This window comes from Capra hircus, chromosome 19 (assembly GCF_001704415.2).
Source record: "Capra hircus breed San Clemente chromosome 19, ASM170441v1, whole genome shotgun sequence".
Lineage (NCBI taxonomy): Eukaryota > Metazoa > Chordata > Mammalia > Artiodactyla > Bovidae > Capra > Capra hircus.
In genome coordinates, this window is record NC_030826.1 from 54,148,673 (window position 1) to 54,166,800 (window position 18,128).

Below are 18,128 nucleotides of genomic sequence, written 5' to 3' on the forward strand. Positions count from 1 at the left end.
AGCCAAATAAGTAAATATTAAAAAACAAAAATCAAAAAACAACCCTGAGGCCTGCCGGGACTGGCAGCTTAGAGGGTTTACTGGCTTCAGCTTGGTTAAGCTGGGCTGAGTACAAAGGACAGGATGTGGTCCTTGCCTTTGTCATTCTCCAGGGACCCTCCCCACTATTTCCCTTGAACAAACATTGAGCAAACAGAAAGGCCAAGAGATCAATTTCCACCAGGGCCAGTTCTTGACAGCCAAGAGTCTCCCCTCCTCACCCTCCTTATTTAAACATTCTCCTCTCAAGCTTTCATCATTTGCCAGTTAAGTCAACTAATTTTCTACTAAACCCAATTTCACTCATGGAGGGAGGAAGAGCTCAGTCATTTTTCCTCATGCCATGTACTATTAATGATGCTTGAAATTATGCAAATAAAATGGATGAGCACAGCTGATCCTGGGCAGGCGGGAAGGGGAAAGGCTTCATTTTAAAACGCCCACCATGGACCCAGACATCCCTGGGGACATCTCAGATGCAGCCAACAGGGGCTCTGGCATCATGTCTCCTGCCGCCGCATGTGCAGGACACGGGCAGGACTGCCTGACATCTCCGAGCTGCAGTCTGATCAGAGCCCGCTGTCCCCGAGCCCGCTGTCCCCACGCAGTGCCGCCGCCACCACTATCACCCCAGAAACATCTTGCGGAAGCAAAACCAGATGTGGATGCCGTGCACTGCCCCAAACATCACGCCAGCGCATCGGTTAATTAAAACACCAAAACACAAGGAGCAGAGAAAACGGGCTCGTCTGTCCAGCCTCGTTGTCGAGTCAGTGACCAAGACATCTGCTGCGAACATCTGTGAATAAACTGCAACAAATGTATGGGCAGCGTCCTCATCCTGCTGCCTTCCCCACGCGGGGCGTTTCGCTGGCCCAGGGAGATGTTTCTACGGCAGGAGCCGAGCCGTGACTCTCAGAATTTGGATTATCTGCACATCCTGCTGACCTAGTTTCACAAGACCCTGGTGCCTCCTGTGCAGGATGGCCCTGCCAGGCTGGGAGACGAGACCCCCGGATGATCCCACCTCCCGCAGAACCCACGGCAGCACCATGCCTGCATTCAGTGACCTCTCTGCCTGTGACCCCTTTCTAGGCTCAAACCGTCACCATCTTGCTACAGGTTGCCTTGTTGTCCCCCCACCAAACATATGTTGGACTCCTAACCCCAGAACCTCAGAATGGGACCTTAGTTGGAGGTAGGATTCTTACAAAGGTGACCAAGTTGAAATGAGGTCATTAGTATAGGTCCTGATCGCATATGACTGGTGTCCTTATACGAAGCTGGACACTGAACCCAGACATGTGCACAGAGAGCATGCCACGTGCAGAAGAAGACAACGATGCAGCTGATGTTTCCACAAGCCAGCAAACACGAAAGGTCACCGACAACCAACAGAAGCTCAAAGCCTCCGAACCAACCAACCCTACCAACACCATGATCTCAGACTGCCAGCATCCGGAAGCGGGAGAACACCCGCTTCAGTTGTTTAAACCTCCCAACCTGTGGTAGTTCGTTACAGCAACTCTAGCAAACTAAATCACCTCTGTATGTTAACGTCCACTCAAGGAAAGGCCTGCGTGTATGTAGCATTCGGGTGGTTCCGGCAGAGAATGAGTTTGGGGAGCTCATAGGCTAGGCCCAACCAGCAACTGTCACCATGAAAAAGAACATCCAAGAGAGGGTGTTGCATGAAGTATTGGGCTGGCCAAAAAGTTGATTCAGGATTTTCCATACAATGTTACGGAAAACCACCAAGGAACTGTTTGGCCAACCCAATACATTCCATGTCAGCAGGTTCGCACAATGTCCCAGGAGGGGTACAAGAGGCGCTACTACCCGGGCCACCTCTGGGGGTTACCTCCTTGGGCTGCCTCCTCCACTCGGCCCCTGCCCTGCAGCCAAGGGATAACATGGGTGCTTTCAAGTGTGCAAAGGCAGGCTCAGGAGGAATTCACACATCTTTCCACAAATCCTCTAAGGCGCTGAGCCCCTACCCCAGGCCTGTTCTTCAGTAACCATTCACACACTGCAGTATCTTAACCGCATAGCTATCCTGCTAAACAGACTGGGAGGTGAGGGATGCGATGTCGAAAACCACAACCTCAACTTTTCTAATTCCCAACCATCACTGCTCATTAGATCATAGATCACCCGGGGAAGCTTTGAAACCTTGATACTCGGCCCCACCCCAGACCAATTAAATCAAAGACACCAAAACACCTGAAGGCCGGTAAGTTTCCAAGGCAGTTCCACTACAGCCAGGGTTAAGAATTCTTACCTGAAATGAATTTCAACACAGCGGAGGCTGTTAATATTATAGACATAACTGTACTATGTCTCCTGGGGAAGGAGGTTTTCTTTTTTAAATTTTTATTCTTCCAGTTATCTTAAATTGTACCTGGTATCAGATTTAGAGAAAACCTTCCTGAGACTTTTCTCTTGGGTGGCCAAGCTGTTTACACAATTCTGCCCCATCTGAGCAAGAGCCTTTGTGGCAGCTACACCCCACAGGGTGCCCAGGGCAGAGCTGTCTGGGCATTGCCTTGGGCCTGCCAGCTTAGCAAACTGCAAAGTGGAGATGGGGCGACCTCTGTCTAGAGCTCCTGCTCCAGGGAGTTTCAGATCTGCATGGGTGACACATTGGTGGATGTGGAAAATATGGATCCTCTGTGGGGGTTGTGTGCGTGGGGGTTGTGTGCATGGGCGTGTACTTGTGCGCATGGATATGCACAAGTGTGCCATGGGCTGAATATCATACGTAGGGGTATGTGTATGTCCATGTGCAAGGGTGTGTGTTTGCAAGTGTGTGGAGGCATGCATCTTCACACAGGGGTGCGCATACATACAAGGGTGTACCTATGTGGTTGTGCACAGGGGCATGCATGCATACGTGAGGATGCACATGTGCAGTGAAAGAAATGGCAGCAGGGGTCTACTTCAGGTGTATTTCACAAGAGCCTCACTTTTGGGACTGCCCAAGTGCAGTGACCCCCATCTTCACTGCTCTGGCCCTGTGATGGACATCAGCAACCTCACTGATCACAGGCTCAGCGGGCCCCAGTGAGTGGCCAGAGGAAGAGGAAGTACCCTGGGAAGGTAAGGACTCAGGGTCGAGGTTGGAAGAGGAGACATCCCAGCAGGGGCTGAACAGAACAACCGGGTTGAAAGCCCTGCCTCTTGGGCTTCCCTGGTGGCTCAGTGGTAAAGAAGCCACATGCCAGTACAGGAGACGTGTGCTCAATCCCTGGCCTGGGAAGAACCACATACCGCAGAGCAACTAAGCCCATGAGCCAGGACCATTGAGCTTGTGCTCTAGAGCCTGTGTGTCACAGCCACTGAGCCCACATGCCACAATGACTGAAGCCTGGGCACCCTAGAGCCCATGCTCCGCAACAAGAAAAACTACCACGGTGAGAAGCCCATGCATTGCAACGAGAGAGCAGCCCCTGCTCGCTGCAACTAGAGAAAGCCCACGCGCAGCAGCGAAGACCCAGCACAGCCAAAACTAAATAATAAAACAAATGAATAAAATGTTTTTTAAATTTCTGCTTCTTAGGGAGACTTGTCAAATAGCTGCTCTCTCACGCAAAGATGGCTAAGTGTGATGCTGGGCTGTCACCATGCAGGGAGCCTTCCCATTCCCCGAGGGAGCAGTTAGGAAAGGACGTTCTCATCTCCTTGGCCCCAGAAGATGCACAGTCAGAAGGGAGGGGTCCAGCTAATGCTGATGAATATGAATTCATCTAACCTAGAGGTGGAGCCAGGTGCTGGCGGTGTTGATAGAAGGATGCTCCACACTTGCAGGGGACTTGCGTGTGGCAGAGCCTGAGATGCAGGCTATGGACAGTCCCCACCCCCAGGATTCTTCCCACTGCATCTTGGGGTCTCTGGTGACCTGGGGACAAGGGTCCCCAAACCCTTGTTTACTGCTCTGCCTGAGGCAGGTCTGGCTTCCCACAGCACTGGCTGTGCTATCCTAAGTTGTCTGAGATTTCTCTGACTTCCTGCACCTTGGGTCCCTTTTCTCTTTCCTCTTCCTCTTCCCTCGTCCCATCTGAGTTTCCCGTAGGAAGCTTTGAGGCCAGGAAGAGATGCCTCTTTTCACTACTTGCAAATGTCAGCTGCTTCTGCAGTGTTCTGCTCCACAGTGTAGATGTGTCTCCCCAGCTCTCTGTTCAGAGGGTGAGCAGCAGTGTGCGCTGGCGGGCAGCAAGAGGGCACACCCAGCTCTGAAGTGGCCCGCACAATGGAAACAGCTTGTCTGACAATAAGATGCCACAGGGTGAGAGCCAGCATGGGGGACGTGCGGCTGGTTCCTGCTCCCATCGCTGGGTAGCTAGTTTGACAGTTCAGCACCAGCCTCCGGGACAGCTCCCAACCTAGCTCATTCCCACTCAGGTGATTCAACCAGGCAGGGCGGAGCTGCTGTTTCGAAGTAGCACCTCCTCCCCCAGAACTCGCTGCTCCTGACCTGGGATGTGTTTCCAAATGCTGCCACAACCATGCAGCCCCTTTGTCAGGCCCTGTCACCTTCTCCCCCTACAGAGCAGACCATCTTCCACATCCACACTTACATGCGCTGTTCCTCTCTGAAGACACTTTCCATCTTTCCTAAGCCTACTGGAGACAAGCGCATCAACTTAAAAAAGGATGATTCTAGAGGGATGAATTTCAAGCCACTAGAGGGATGAATTTCAAGCCATGGTGATGAAAACCTTCAAACTACTAGGTCATTTGGTAGCCTCACAGCACACGCCAGTCTCAGCCTCCTTCTCCCCTGACCCTCTCTGACAACCTGAGTCACTGGCAGACTCTGAGTCACTCACTCTGAGTAGCTGCCCAAGGCCAGTGCTCCCCGGGCCCTGTCAACCAAGTATTGTCGATGGCTTGGTCCCCGCCAGCATCCTCCTCTCTCCATCGCTTCTCTGCTACAAAGCATCAGCATTTGTGGCCAGGACAAAATGCCCATTAAAAAAGGAAAAGAGAGAGAGACATCTAGAACTAACAGACCATCCAGGTGGTGGTCAGGCTCTAGACAGGAATTACATTTTTAAACCACCTGTGAGTAAGTTCATGGGCTGATGAAGAAAAGTCAGTTTGCAGGCAAACAGTTTGGGGGCCTTCCTTAGTTATGTGCTTAGTCATTCAGCTGTGTCCAACTCTTTGTGACCCCATGGACAGCAGCCCTTCAGGTTCCTCTGTCCATGGGATTTTTCAGGCAAGAATACTGGAGCAGGTTGCCATTTCCTCCTCCAGGGGATCTTCCCAACCCAGGGATCGAACCCACATCTCTTGTGTCTCCTGCATTGCCAGGTAGATTCTTAACCAGTGAGCCACCTGAGAAGTCTCCTTAGTTAGACTCTGGGACAAATTAGGACAGTCTCATTTCAATGCCAGTGAGAGGAATAGAAATTCACCAAGCACAAAATCTCAAGCCATAGAGAAAATGTTTTGATAACTTTGAATATATTAAAATTGAGACCTTTCAAGTCCTTAAAAAAAGACATAAAAAAATTAACAAAGCCACAAATTAGATTGGGAGATTTTAAAACACATATAACTTACACAGGATTTATACCTATAATATATAAAGAACTCCTACAACTCAATAAGGAAAAGATAAACAGGAAAGCAGAAAAGTGACCAATGACACGAATGGGCGTCTCATCAAGAGGAAATAAGGAGAGCCAAGCATACGACTAACTGCTCAGCCTTGTCAGTTGTCAAGGAATGAAAGTTAAGACCGTAACAAGATACCACAATACCACTCCACACCCCCAGTGAGAAAGCCCAATAACACCAAGTGTGGGGAAGAATGCGGCCCCCTGGAAACCTACACATGGAAGGACTTGACTGGTGCAGTCACTTAGGAAAACAACTGGCATTTTCTTGTCAGACTGAATTTTTAGACACCCTAAGTCCCAGCAATTGTGCACCTAAGTCTATACCAAAGAAAAAACTCAGTCTATACCCAAGAGAAACTCTGACCCAGGGATACCAGGTGACATGTACAAAAATGTCCTCCACAGATAGTATCATTCAAAATAACTTGTAAAAACATGGGAAAATGTCTACAGACAGGAAAAATTGATAAATAATTGTCGTATATTCACACAATGGAATATTATACAGCAGCAAACATGAATGGCATAGAGCTACAGGCAGCAACATGGAGGAATCTTGGAAATCTAATAATGAGAGAAGAAAACAAATCGTGGAGGCTATAATCAGTAGGGAAAATTTTTACAAACCTCAAATTAAACTAAAATAAAAACTAAATCATATATTGTTTATTGATACATGAATTTGTAAAACAACAACAAAGGAACAAATTTATTTCTTAAAGCAAAAGAATGATAAACACAAAATCCAAGTTCCAGGTTTCCTCCAGGGCTGGGTAGGGTTGAGGGGAGAGGGATGGGTGAGAGAAACCCCCAGGTGAACACAAGAGTCCTGGTAATGTTCTCATTCTGCAGCTGGGTGGCAGAAGCATAGATCACTTCATTCTTATGCTTTGTGACATATGGTACATATATTTTTACACGTATCAAATATCATATAATAGATATTGGTAGATACAATAAGAAATATCTTACATATTTCTATACCCCACAAATACAGTGGTTAAAACTGAGCCTAATCACACACACACACACACAATCCTATCCCCTCTAACCATCAATCTCCCGCCTCAAGCAGCATCAGAGGGGCCCTGGAAAGGCAAGCACTGGAAAGGGTAGGCATCACTGGCCCACCTCCCCCGGTCCCCAGGTCTTCCTGGCCCCCACGAAGAAGCCCAGCCCCAGAAGAGGACCCCTGAGGCTGCAAAAAGTCACCCAGGATGGGAGCAGCGGGGACCCTATCTGATGACGTGGCTCGGTTCCACAAACCAGTATCTGTCAGCCCCTAAGCACATATCACAGGGCTCCCCTTAAGTCCGAGACGGAGAATAGGACCCTGTTTGAACAGCACTGAGCAAATACGCTCTCCGGTGTGTCCCCCAGAATGATGGGGGGTCAGCGCTGAGATGTGAAGGCGGGAGGCAGACTGAGCAGGCGGAGAAAGCTATGGGGAGTGTCGCCATCTGGCAGTAGCTGGGCTCCTGGGGACAGGCTCCCCTTCCTCCCCTCCCCCGCACTCACCTCTGCAGCTCCTTCAGGGACACTGTGATCCGGAGGCCGTGGCCCAGGACATAGAGAGCAGCCAGGATGTCTGCCCACTGCACCATCTCCCCCAGAGGCCCGCCCTTCAGCACCCGCGGGCTGAACACGTCCCCAGACTCCTCCGTCAGGAAGCCGATGTGGACGAGGATCTGGTGGGGTCGGGGGTGGAGGGACACAGAGGGTCAGCTTGGAGGAGCAGCAGCCCCTGGCCCGGCCACCCCCAGGGAGACCCAGCCAGTGGAAGACATGGGCTCCCTCCCAGCTGTGCTTTCTGGTGCCAGGGCACAGTGGAGGGACCAAGCGGCAGGGTGACCTCGCTGGAGACATAGGTGAACAGGACGGTCACATCCTGCCCTCAAGGCGCTTATGTTCCAGATGAAAGAGGCAGACAACAGTAAACACAGACAAGAGATAATTCATGAAATGACAAGGGCTCTGAAAGAAATAAATAGGGTGAATGAGAAAGTCAGGTAAGTATTTTTTGCATGGATGGATGGATGGACAGACAGATGGAGGAAGCAACGAGCTGAGGAACTCCCCCAAACAAAGCAACATTATCCCCAACATTCCAGGCAAATGACATGACTTTTCTGCCTGACAAGGACAAGATGCCCACAGAATGTAGGACTCCTAAAGGGGAGAGGGTGTCACTCAGCCCCAAACTTGAAAAGGGTGTCACTCTGCCCCAATACACGCATCTATCCTGACTCTGCCACTGCACCACCCCAGCTCAAATTCAAATAAACACAATACAAGTCTTTTAAAGGTAGACCCAGGGTCCCCTTGGCAGCCTGAGGCCTGGGCTCACTAAGCTCAGCTCCTTGAATGCACTGAGAGGATGAGGTACCTGCTTCTGGTCCCTCTGGACACCCCCCAGTTTCTGCGCCAGGCGCTGGGCGGCCAGTACCCACTGGGCCGTGAACCGCTTGGTGCGTTTCTTCATGAAGATTAGCGATTCCTTCCCGCTGCCCATCAGCTCCAGGAGGTGGGACAGATTGCTCCGGAAAACTGCCTGGAAGGAGCGGTCCAGACCTCAGTTCTCTAACTTCCGGCCAGCAGCTACACCACCACCATCACCCGCCACCCAGGGCATCTGCCCTGTGAGGTGGGGTCTGTTCTAGCTCCTCCCACTTTTCTAAGAGTCATGAGCCCCACTCTCATCCCCCCAACATTCACTCCCCAGCCGTGTCGGTCTGTCCCAGCCCAGCTCCAGTCAGCCACCAGTCCTGGGCCCTTCAGGAGGGGGTCAGCTGTGACCTGTTCCCAGGATCCCAGCTCTGACAAGGAGGCAGTGAGGTCGTGGTCAGAGCCGGGGCTCCAAGGGCAGAGAAGCCAGGCTGCCTTTCAGCGGAGCCAGAGTATCTGTATGCCTTAACGAAGTTAACTCAGCTCTCCAGACCTCAGATCTGTCATCTGTTAAATGAGACTGTGTAAGGACTGCTGCGAGATTTAAGTACAAATAAAGTGTCTGGCACACAGGAAGCCTTCAATGAGTGACAGCTATTATTACTATTATTCCAGTCCATTAAGGGAGGTGCCTCCAGGGCCCCAGCCTGCCCCTCAAGTAGTTTCAGCTTCGCAGCATCCCGCAGGAGTTGGGACGGACACCCGCAGGCTGGCAGGCCGGGACCAGCCCACCCACCAGGCAGGGCCAGCTGGCCTTATCTTACCCAGGGGCAAAGTGTCCCCTGCTGTCCCCCAAGCATAACCCAGCCACCTCCCACGCCTACCTGGACCTTGGGGAGGGGCTTGGGAGCCCTCCGGGTGGCCGTCTGGTTCCTCCAGGGCAGCGGGGGGCAGAACCACTCGACCTCACTGAGGTAGATGAGGAAGGAGCACTCGGTCCCATCCACCCCGAAGAAGGCGTAGCAAGGGTCCGAGGTCCAGCGGGCGCGCATCCACTGTGGAGAGGGCCAGCCTGCACCAGGGGGCCAGCATAGTCCCTCGTGTGCCCTCGGGGCCCCCTTGTGTGCATGTCCTTGGGGACCCCGAGGTCCCCCAGGAGAGGGTCCCTGGGGCCCATCCTAAAGGTGCAGCAAGGCCAGAAGCAAAGAGACTGGACCAGGGTCCTAGGACCCAGCCCTGTGTCTCAGCCACTGAGAAACTCAGGGAAGGCCAGACTGGACCGCCACCCCCCAGGCCCAGAAAGAGAAGGACCCGGCAGGAATGAGGCCAGGTCAGGACACATGTGGCCAAACAGCGGAGGTGCAGCAGCTGCAGGCCTGGCGGGCCCCCATTATTTGTACTCCATCCACAACCAAGAGTCGGGTTCGGCTGATGCCAAGGTCAGGGGGCAGGGCTGCGGCCAGGCCAGGACTCATCCACAGTGGCCCCCACGTGGTCCCCAAGAAGGGGTCTGCAGTGCCACTGTGCCCCACTCAGGGATTTCAGCACCAGTGAGGGACTGGCTTTTATGCCTGTGAACTGGCTCCCCAGATAGACAGACTCCATGCAACCGGGGGTGGGGGTGGGGGGTTGCTCTGGGCAGAGGGGATGGATTCTCTCAGTCCAGCTGGGCTAGAAAGGATGGGGAGAGAGAATGAGGTCCACTCCTTGTGTGAAATTGTTGGGAATCAGACTGCTGGGGGTGGCATATGTATATTTAATAGCTTGTCTGCTGTAAGACAGTACTGAAAACCCCAAAACATGACCCGTTCTGGGAAATTCAGTTGGTGCGCCAGGCAGAGAAGCAGTTCCTCTGGGGCTGGCCTCTGCTAGCTAGTGGCAGTGTGAGGGTCTGGAGCCCGGGCAGAGAGCCCCTCGGTGGTGGATATTGCTGCTAGCAGAGCCCCAGAGCTAATCTTGGCCATAGCCCCTGCAGAGGGGCCTGCTTCTCCTGGTCACCTCACCCCAACCCTCAGCCCCAAGCCTCACCTCCACCTTCCCTGAGCAGTCAGGGAACTTGGGGTCACTGGGCGCCTCACACTGGTCCCGCCGGCCTTCAGACACTGCAAGGAGAGAAGGCCAGCTTGCTGAGGACCTGGGTCCGGAAAGGAGCCCAGCAAAGAAACCACAAGGCGGGTGGGAAGGGGAAGCGTGGGCGCACACACTGCCCTTGACCTGAGTTTTCTTCCCTGAAAGACCACCTGCCAGGGGTGGCCTGGGCCTGAATTGCCCCCTCTGCCACTATGCCCACCCTCCTTAGGCATTCAGGCTAATGAGGAGCTGGCCTGAATGCTTAAAGACCAGTTCTCTGGAGGGGCAGACCTCAGGCACACATCTGAATGTACTCCCGACTTCTTGAGAGGGGCTTCCCAGCCTGATGCTCCCCATATCAGAGGAAAGGAGGGGCCACCCAGGGATGGTGGGGTCACCCCACTGAGAGCCTGAGGCAGGACCCCCTAGGAGTCAGAGGAGCTGCTGCAGGGAGAAATCAGGCCCCACCCCAGACTCCCACCACCCTGTACTCTGTCCTGGAGGTCTCAAGGCGCCCCTGGCCCCCACCCTTGCTGTGCAGGAGCAGGCTGTGGCGCAGGATCTGGTCCACCTTCACAGCAATGTCCGAGACGTTCTGGGCGATGGCCTGGATCCGCTCCATGAGGCCAGTCCCGGCAGGGAGCCTAAGAGGGAGAAGCCAGGGTGAGCCTGTGGAGATGCCATCCCAGGGGGCAGGGGAAGGAGGGCCCAGCCTTCCTGCAAAGGACTGCAGGGCCCCCAGCACCCAAACGCCAGCCTGCGCTGAACGGAAATGCAGCAACCAATAGTCAGGCCAGGAAGTGGGGCCGCTGCTGTCTCAGCCTGGGTCGATGGAGCTCGCTAACTAACCATCAACATGCTCACCTGGCACACCTCTGGGAAAACCCACACCTGCAGGTGCCAGGCCAAGGTCAGCGCTCGGGCTGACATGGGGAGAGGAATTTCCTTCAAGAGCCTGGACAGGATGTGTTTGGGGACCCCCAGGTGATGGAGGCCCTTTTCCTGGGCTCAGCCGGCCGCCTTGAGTCTTTCTCTCTATTTTTCTCCCAGGGGGAGGGCTGTATCTTGCCAAAATATATTCCACACAAAGTAGCCTGGGGACTTACCAACTATTAAAACCTCTAGTAAAATTATTGCCGGATTCCCAAGAATGAATTCTCCCAGGACCCTAAACGAGTTCACTGCCACAACATCACAGGCCTCCGACTCACCATCAACACTGGCACTGCCTTAATTTTTGGAGAATTTATTCCCTGGTGTTGATTACCACTCCTCTCTAGGGGAGTTTATTAGATATCAGATGCAGTATTTATTTCACAGCAAAAACTTCTATTGAGACAGATTCCACTCGGCTGGCACGTGGGGCTCACAGCAAGGAGGGCTCTGGGGGCCCCCCTCCAGAAGGCCGCTTCCTTTTTTCTGAAGACAGTAATTCCATTCCCTTTGATTTTCACCACCTCCTCTGGCTTTGCAGGCCAAGTTTAAGCTCCGTTTATCCCTTTACAAGGACTGGGTCTTCCTTGCTGCACATAATAAGAACTACACGAAGGAGGATTTTTCCAAGCTGGGCTCCTCTGGGATCTTCAAACCCCATCTTCCACCGGAAAAGGCACAGTGCTGCCCCTCCTACCCACCCCCTTAGGCCATCCTCCCCTCACCGTTTTCCTTTTTTAAAACGTTGGCTGTGCTGGGTCCTCACTGCGAAGCGCAGGCTCAGGAGTTGCGGTGCTCAGGCTTCTTCGGTTGTGGTGTGTGTGCTTAGTTGCCCCTTGACATGTGGAATCTTAGTTCCCCAGCCAGGGGTCAAACCCACGTCCCCTGCACTGGAAAGTGGACTCTTTTTTTTGGGGGGGGGGGCTGTGTTGGGTCTTCACTGCTAGGTGGCTTTTCTCTAGTTGCAGCAAGTGGGGCTATTCTCTAGTTCGTGCGCTTGGACTTCTCACTACAGCGGCTTCTCTTCTTGCGGGGCACGGGCTCAAGGGCATGCGGGGTTCAGCAGCTGTGGTTCCTGGGCTCCAGAGCACAGGCTCAGTAGTCGTGGTGCTCGGGCTTAGTTGCTCTGCGGCTCATGGGATCTTCCCGGACCAGGGATACAACCTGTGCCTCCTGTATTGGCAAGCGGATTCTTAACCAGTGGATCACCAGGGAAGCCCTGGGAGGCGGATTCTTAACCACTGGATCACCAGGGAAGTCCTCCCTGCTCCACTTTAAGGAGAGGAAGGGCGTGGGGACAAAAGGCAGAGGCGGCAGGAAGCAGGGGAGACAAGCCCTCCACCCACACCTGCGCACACACATGTACACCATGTGCACATACGTACACAGGCAGCCCAGTCCACGTTCTCCAAACCCTCCTGGAAAATGGCATAGCCTTTCATTCACTTCCGGTGGCTGCTGTAACGAATGACCACAGACTGGGGGATTAGTGCAGTACAGACGTCTTCTCTCACACCCCAGGCACCAGAAGTCTGCAGTCAAGGTGTCAGCAGGCTTGCTTCCCCCTGGAGGCTCTGGGGGAACACCTGCCCTAGCTTCTGGGGTGCCAGCGGTGGTCTGTCTCTGTCTCCTCTGCCTCCTTCTGTGTGCGTCCAGAGTTCCTCTTCTTAAAGGAACACCCTGATTAGGGCCCACCCTGATCCAGTATGACCTCATCTTAATTTGACTGCATCTACCAAAACCCTATTTCTGAACAAGATCATATTCATAGGTGCCATATCCATAGGCCCAGCCTTTATCCTGCTGCTTCTTTCATGGGAGATGAAGAGCAGATGGGGGAGTGGGGAGCCTTTGACTTCTCGTGCTTCTGGGTCCACATTATTTGGAGACTTATTGGAGGGCTTCCCAGGTGGCATCAGTGGTAAAGAACCCTCCTGCCAGTGCAGGAGACTTAAGAGACATGGGTTCAATCCCTGGATCGGGAAGATCCTCTGGAGGAGGGCATGGCAACCCAGTCCAGTATTCTTTGCCTGGAGAATCCCATGGACAGAGGAGCCTGGCAAGCTACAGTTCATGGGGTCACAAAGAATCAAACACAACTGAAGTGACTTAGCATGCAGGCATCGGACTGAGAAAGGACCTCAGAGTCAGAGGTCCTGGATTCAAATCCTGGTTCCACTGGAGAGCTGTGTGACTTTGGGCAAGTAACCTAACCTCTCTGAGCACCAGGGTTAGCTCATATAAAGTCTGAATAATTTTAGCTCCCTCACAGAGTGATGAACTGCAAGGATTAGACATGAAGTTGACTGTCAAGGGCTCAGTATACAGTAAGTGCTCAATAAATGCTTGAGACGCTCCCACTTCCTACCTCCAGGAGTCACCCCATCCTTGAGAGGAAGTCTCATAAGTTTAACTACAGAGCAAAGTACTTCACTTTAGGGGAGATTCAGCAATTTTCATACGATTAGCATTTTTTTTTTTTTTTTGCATAAAACATATCACCAGCCTGGGCTTTAAAACAGCGCAGATGGCATCTGTCTGATTTAACAAGTTCAACTTGTTCAAAACAGAATTACTTGGCGTCACTATTATTATACTGGACTTAGCATTTGCACAGCACTTTCTATTTTCAAATAATATAGGATTAGGCTTCTTTCCCTGGGAAGTTTTTTTTTTAAATGACAACAAAAGTAGATGTTGTGAGACTTCAAACCACAGCACATCTGTGACCTGGGAAATGCTTCCGTGGAAAAGAAAAGGGGGGGTGGATTGGGGACAAGGTGTACGGCTGCCCACCGCTGACAGTGTTGTCACCATGGGATTGGGGTGGTGGCAGGGCTGGCTTCTCCATCAAGCCAGGGTGGTGCACTGTCAGGGCCCACAGTGCTTTTAGGGGTCCACAAAAGTGTTTCCATTCCCCTAAACATCAGGAAAAAATTGTAGGTCAGGAAAAGATTTTAACATGTAATGTTACTATAAGTATCTTTATGCCAATGCAGTCATAAAATATAATTTTGCTATTGGTTAAATATGCTCAGGCATAAGTGGCTTCCTGGAGCCAGTTGCCCTCCAAGGCTGACCCTGGTGCTGCCAACCTCTGAGCACTGGTCCCCTGAAGAAGCAACCAACACCACAGGCCACCCACCGATCTCAGGACCCTCTGCCCCTCCACCACCCAGAGCCAGGGGCCAGAGGCCAGAACGGAGCAGAGAACTCTGGCTCCAGCCGGCAGCCACTTCCCCCCAGGACACCGGCTCCAGGCATCACCTCCCATTAGGCCAGGTCCCCCGAAGGCCCCCTTGAGTCTCAGCCCCTCCTCCCAGCCTCATGAGGCCATTACTGATTCCAGTTCTCAGTCCCCTGGCCTCAGCACAAGCGCTCCAGGAAGCCGCAGGAAGGAGGTTTAATCTTGAGTTCCACCCATGATTTATGAGGGTTGCATTCAATTAATGAGATATTGATTTCTGCGCAGCTGGCCAGCGTGCTTGCTGGGAGTTGTTATTTTATTATAAAACTGATTGCTTTCCTTTTAAAACAGAGAGACCCGCGTTCACAGGTGCCTGAAGACACATGTACCAAGATACAAACGCTGCAGCAGAAACGCGAGCGCCACGAACAGGAGACGGGTTCTCTCCAGGCGTGTCTCTCTGTCTACCTCTCACACACACCACACAGAACGCAGGAAACCCCCAGCCCTGATGTCCAGTCTTCCCTGCATTTTTTCACTGCTCTCCTCCTCTGCTCACCCCTCTTCACTCCCATCAGAGGTCTGATGCCATCAGAGTGCTCCCAGCGCGTGATCAAGGACCCGCCTGCCCCTCCCTGGTTAACGGCAGAGAGGACGCCTTCTCTCCTGCCCTGAGAAATACATACACACATACATGCACATGTATGTATCAGAAAGACAGGATAGCTAGATGATAGATAGACAGATAGAGAGTCTTCCCAATGTTGATAGGGACAGAGCTGGAGTTGGGCTGTAGTTTCATCACTTGGGGAAGGGACTGGTACCCCATGGGTGGGGCAAAGCCAGGCTGTGGGGAACAGAGCCCCCATCCCCACCCCAGAGCCCAGTGTTTCCCTGGAGGATTTTCTTTTCTAACATCTCATATGTCTTACTTAGGGCTTCCCAAGCTGGCACTAGTGGTAAAGAACCCACCTGCCAGTGCAGGAGATGTGAGACACAGGTTCGATCCCTGGATCGGGAAGACCCCTTAGAGGAGGGCATGGCAACCCACTTCAGAATTCTTGCCTGGAGAATCCCATGGACAGAGGAGCCTGGCGGGCTATAGTCCACGGGGTCGCAAGAGTCAGACAGGACTGAAGCGACTCAATACACACTCATGTTTATTTCAGACACACTGATATCCCACTATACATGCCTTGCTTCTTGCCTCTTTTATTTAGACTGTGTGATGAGTAAAAACATTGCCAGCCATTAAATATTTTAAATGTAATTTTAGTGGTTACATTTTATTCCATCGTGTGTGTCCATACCGTATTGACCTTTTCCCCACTGATTTCTTTTTTAATATTTACTTTTATTTCTTTTATTTATTTGGCTGGGCCAGGTCTTAATTGCAGCAGGCAGGATCTTTAGCTGCAGCCTGTAGGGTCTAGTTTCCCCGACCAGGGATCAAACCCTGGGTCCCCTGCATTGGGAGCTCGTGGAGTCTTAACCACTGAACCACCAGGGAAATCCCAATAGTAGGACTCTGAAGAATCTTAAAAGTACATGCGTCTATTTGGCTGCATCCTTAGTGATAAAAATCTTATAATTAAAACATATTTCCCAGTTTGATAAGTTAAATGGTTCCTTAAGCGTGGGATTGTTATCAATAATGAAGGAGAATTATTTGTTCTGTTACATGTTCTTTTGCCTCAAATTCTGCTTTGTTTGGTATAAATATTGCCGTGTTCACTTTCTTTCCGTTTGTGTGTCCTGGATACATTTCCTTTTATTTTTAATTTCTGAGTCACTGGTTTTGAGGCCTGTCTTACAAATGGCATACAGTGGGATGCTGAGAACCTTTGTCCCTGTTAGGGATGTTTAACCCTTCACATTTATGTCACATTTGACAGATGTCTGCCCTGGAGTGACTTTCTCAACCAGTCACCAACATCTCCCTCCACCCCCGTATCAGTCCAGCTTCCCCCAGCCCAGAGGCCACACTCCCAGATCTGTCGTGTTAGGAAGGGGCTAATCCAGAGGCTGGACCCAGCACAGGGCCTGTGAGAAGTGAGGCATGTCCTTTAAAACTGCGCCCCAAGTCATCTTAACTGGTCTCGTGTCCCCTGTCCTACACCCCACCCCCACACACAGAAGCTTCACTCCTGGCACTTGGCCCCTCTAGCACAGAGACGGCCGAGAATGTCTAGAAGCTTTTTATTATTATTAATTTACTCATTTATTTGGCTGCACCGGGTCTTAGTGGTGGCGTACAGGATCTTTGATCTTGATCTTCACTGAGGTATGCGGGATCTTTAGTAGTGGCATGTGGGATCTAGCTCTCTGACCAGGGATGGAACCTGGGCTCCCTGCTTCAGGAACCCAGAGGCTTAGCCCCTGGATGACCAGGGAAGTCCTCAGGAGCATTTTTGAGTTTTTAAATAAAGCTTTAAAAAAACTGGGGAAAAAAAAAAAAAAAACTTCAACTCCTTATTCACAGATGATAATTCTGATGGATCTTCCTTCCTGCTGTCCCTTCTCCACAGGGAGGGGTTGCTGGCTCCCTCCTCCTAAGGAGTTCTGACACTCTTTGAGGACAAGAACTCTGACTTCCGCCTTCTGGGTTTCCTCCATCCAATCCTGACACCCCAGCCCAGAGCCTGCACCCAGTAGGCACTCGACAAATACAGACTGGCTCGAACACAGACAGCCTGAAATCTCAGCTGTCTTTGCCACTGCAGAGAGGCCTTGTAGAAAATTCAGAGATCACTATTTGGTTTTAGGATACATAATACGATGCCATTTGCAATAAATCGGCAAATAAACCTGAATTGTGTTTTCCTAGGCTGAATAAAGTGAATTTGCTTTTCCTAAGGATATACCAGCCATGAGTGGGAGGCACAGCCGAGAAGCTTCCAAAGGGCAGAAGAGGGGCAGTGGAGGCTGTTCTTTTTGAAGCCACAGATAATTGCAAAATAAGAAATCCAAGTGCAGATAACTGAGAGTTTGCTGGAAACACAGCGGCAACAGGGTTCTCACCTGCCAGCTCCATGCTGGACAGTCCGGAGTGGGGTCAGGGTGGGGAGAGGACTGCAGTGTTCGTGCCCATGGGAAGGGTGAGCAGGTAGCCTCTGCGTGCCCTGGACACACCCACCGCTTCACTCCCTGAAGCCAGAAGCAACAGTGTCCCTGAAATTTATGGCTCTGCCTGTGGGGTTTGATGGGCTCTGCTGGTCATGATGGATTGTTGCTATTTCCTGGGATGAAGCTGGAGCGGGTGGAGATGAAGGGCAGAGCAGCGGAGGGAGGGCGGGCTGGGACGGGAAGAAACGGGAGAGACACTGAGTGTGCTGGCGGTAGCGTTCCCGGCCCAGGAGGCAGGCCCGGCAGCCCAGGAGCACTTGGCCCCCTGTTCTCACCCTGGTGAACAGACCAGTGTGGACAGAGGCTGCTGGACCTGCAGCCTGGGCAGGGGGGAGCACAGCTGGGAAAGTAGAAAGGAGGAGAGGTGGGGCGAGGGGCTAAATCAGAGCGGACACAGCAGCAGCAGAGAGGGTCACTGTGTGCACACAGAGAAGAAGCAGCCTCAGACCCCAGGAGGAGTCCATGGGTGCCCAGCACCTTTGCCTCCATCTCCCGTCTCTGCCCCCTGGAGGAGGGCATGCCAACCCACTCCAGTATTCTTGCCTGGAGAATCCATGGACAGAGGAGCCTGGCAGGCTACAGTCCATGGGGTCGCAAAGAGTCGGAAATGACTTAGTGACTAAACCATCACCACCTGTCTCTGCCCCAGCCCCTCTCTTCCCCTCTCACACCCCCCTCATCCAGAGACACCCCTCAGCTCTAAGAATAGGGTCCCAACGCCACCTGCCATCACTGACAAAGCTCTAGGCCACCTGCCCACT

The 18,128-nt window shown here is 52.2% G+C and overlaps 1 protein-coding gene across 3 annotated transcripts in view; it reads right to left on the bottom strand.

The window, feature by feature from the left end:
* Window positions 1-18,128, bottom strand: part of MGAT5B (mannosyl (alpha-1,6-)-glycoprotein beta-1,6-N-acetyl-glucosaminyltransferase, isozyme B) — a 67,990-nt gene that overhangs the window by 33,065 nt on the left and 16,797 nt on the right. For all 3 annotated transcript variants that reach the window (XM_018063721.1, XM_018063723.1, XM_018063720.1), the window contains exons 4-8: window positions 10,650-10,765; window positions 10,080-10,153; window positions 8,936-9,106; window positions 8,053-8,217; window positions 7,185-7,354 (exon numbers count right to left, since the gene is read on the bottom strand). In XM_018063721.1, coding sequence (XP_017919210.1) covers window positions 7,185-7,354; window positions 8,053-8,217; window positions 8,936-9,106; window positions 10,080-10,153; window positions 10,650-10,765 — 696 coding nt within the window. The remainder of the gene's footprint in view (window positions 1-7,184; window positions 7,355-8,052; window positions 8,218-8,935; window positions 9,107-10,079; window positions 10,154-10,649; window positions 10,766-18,128) is intronic.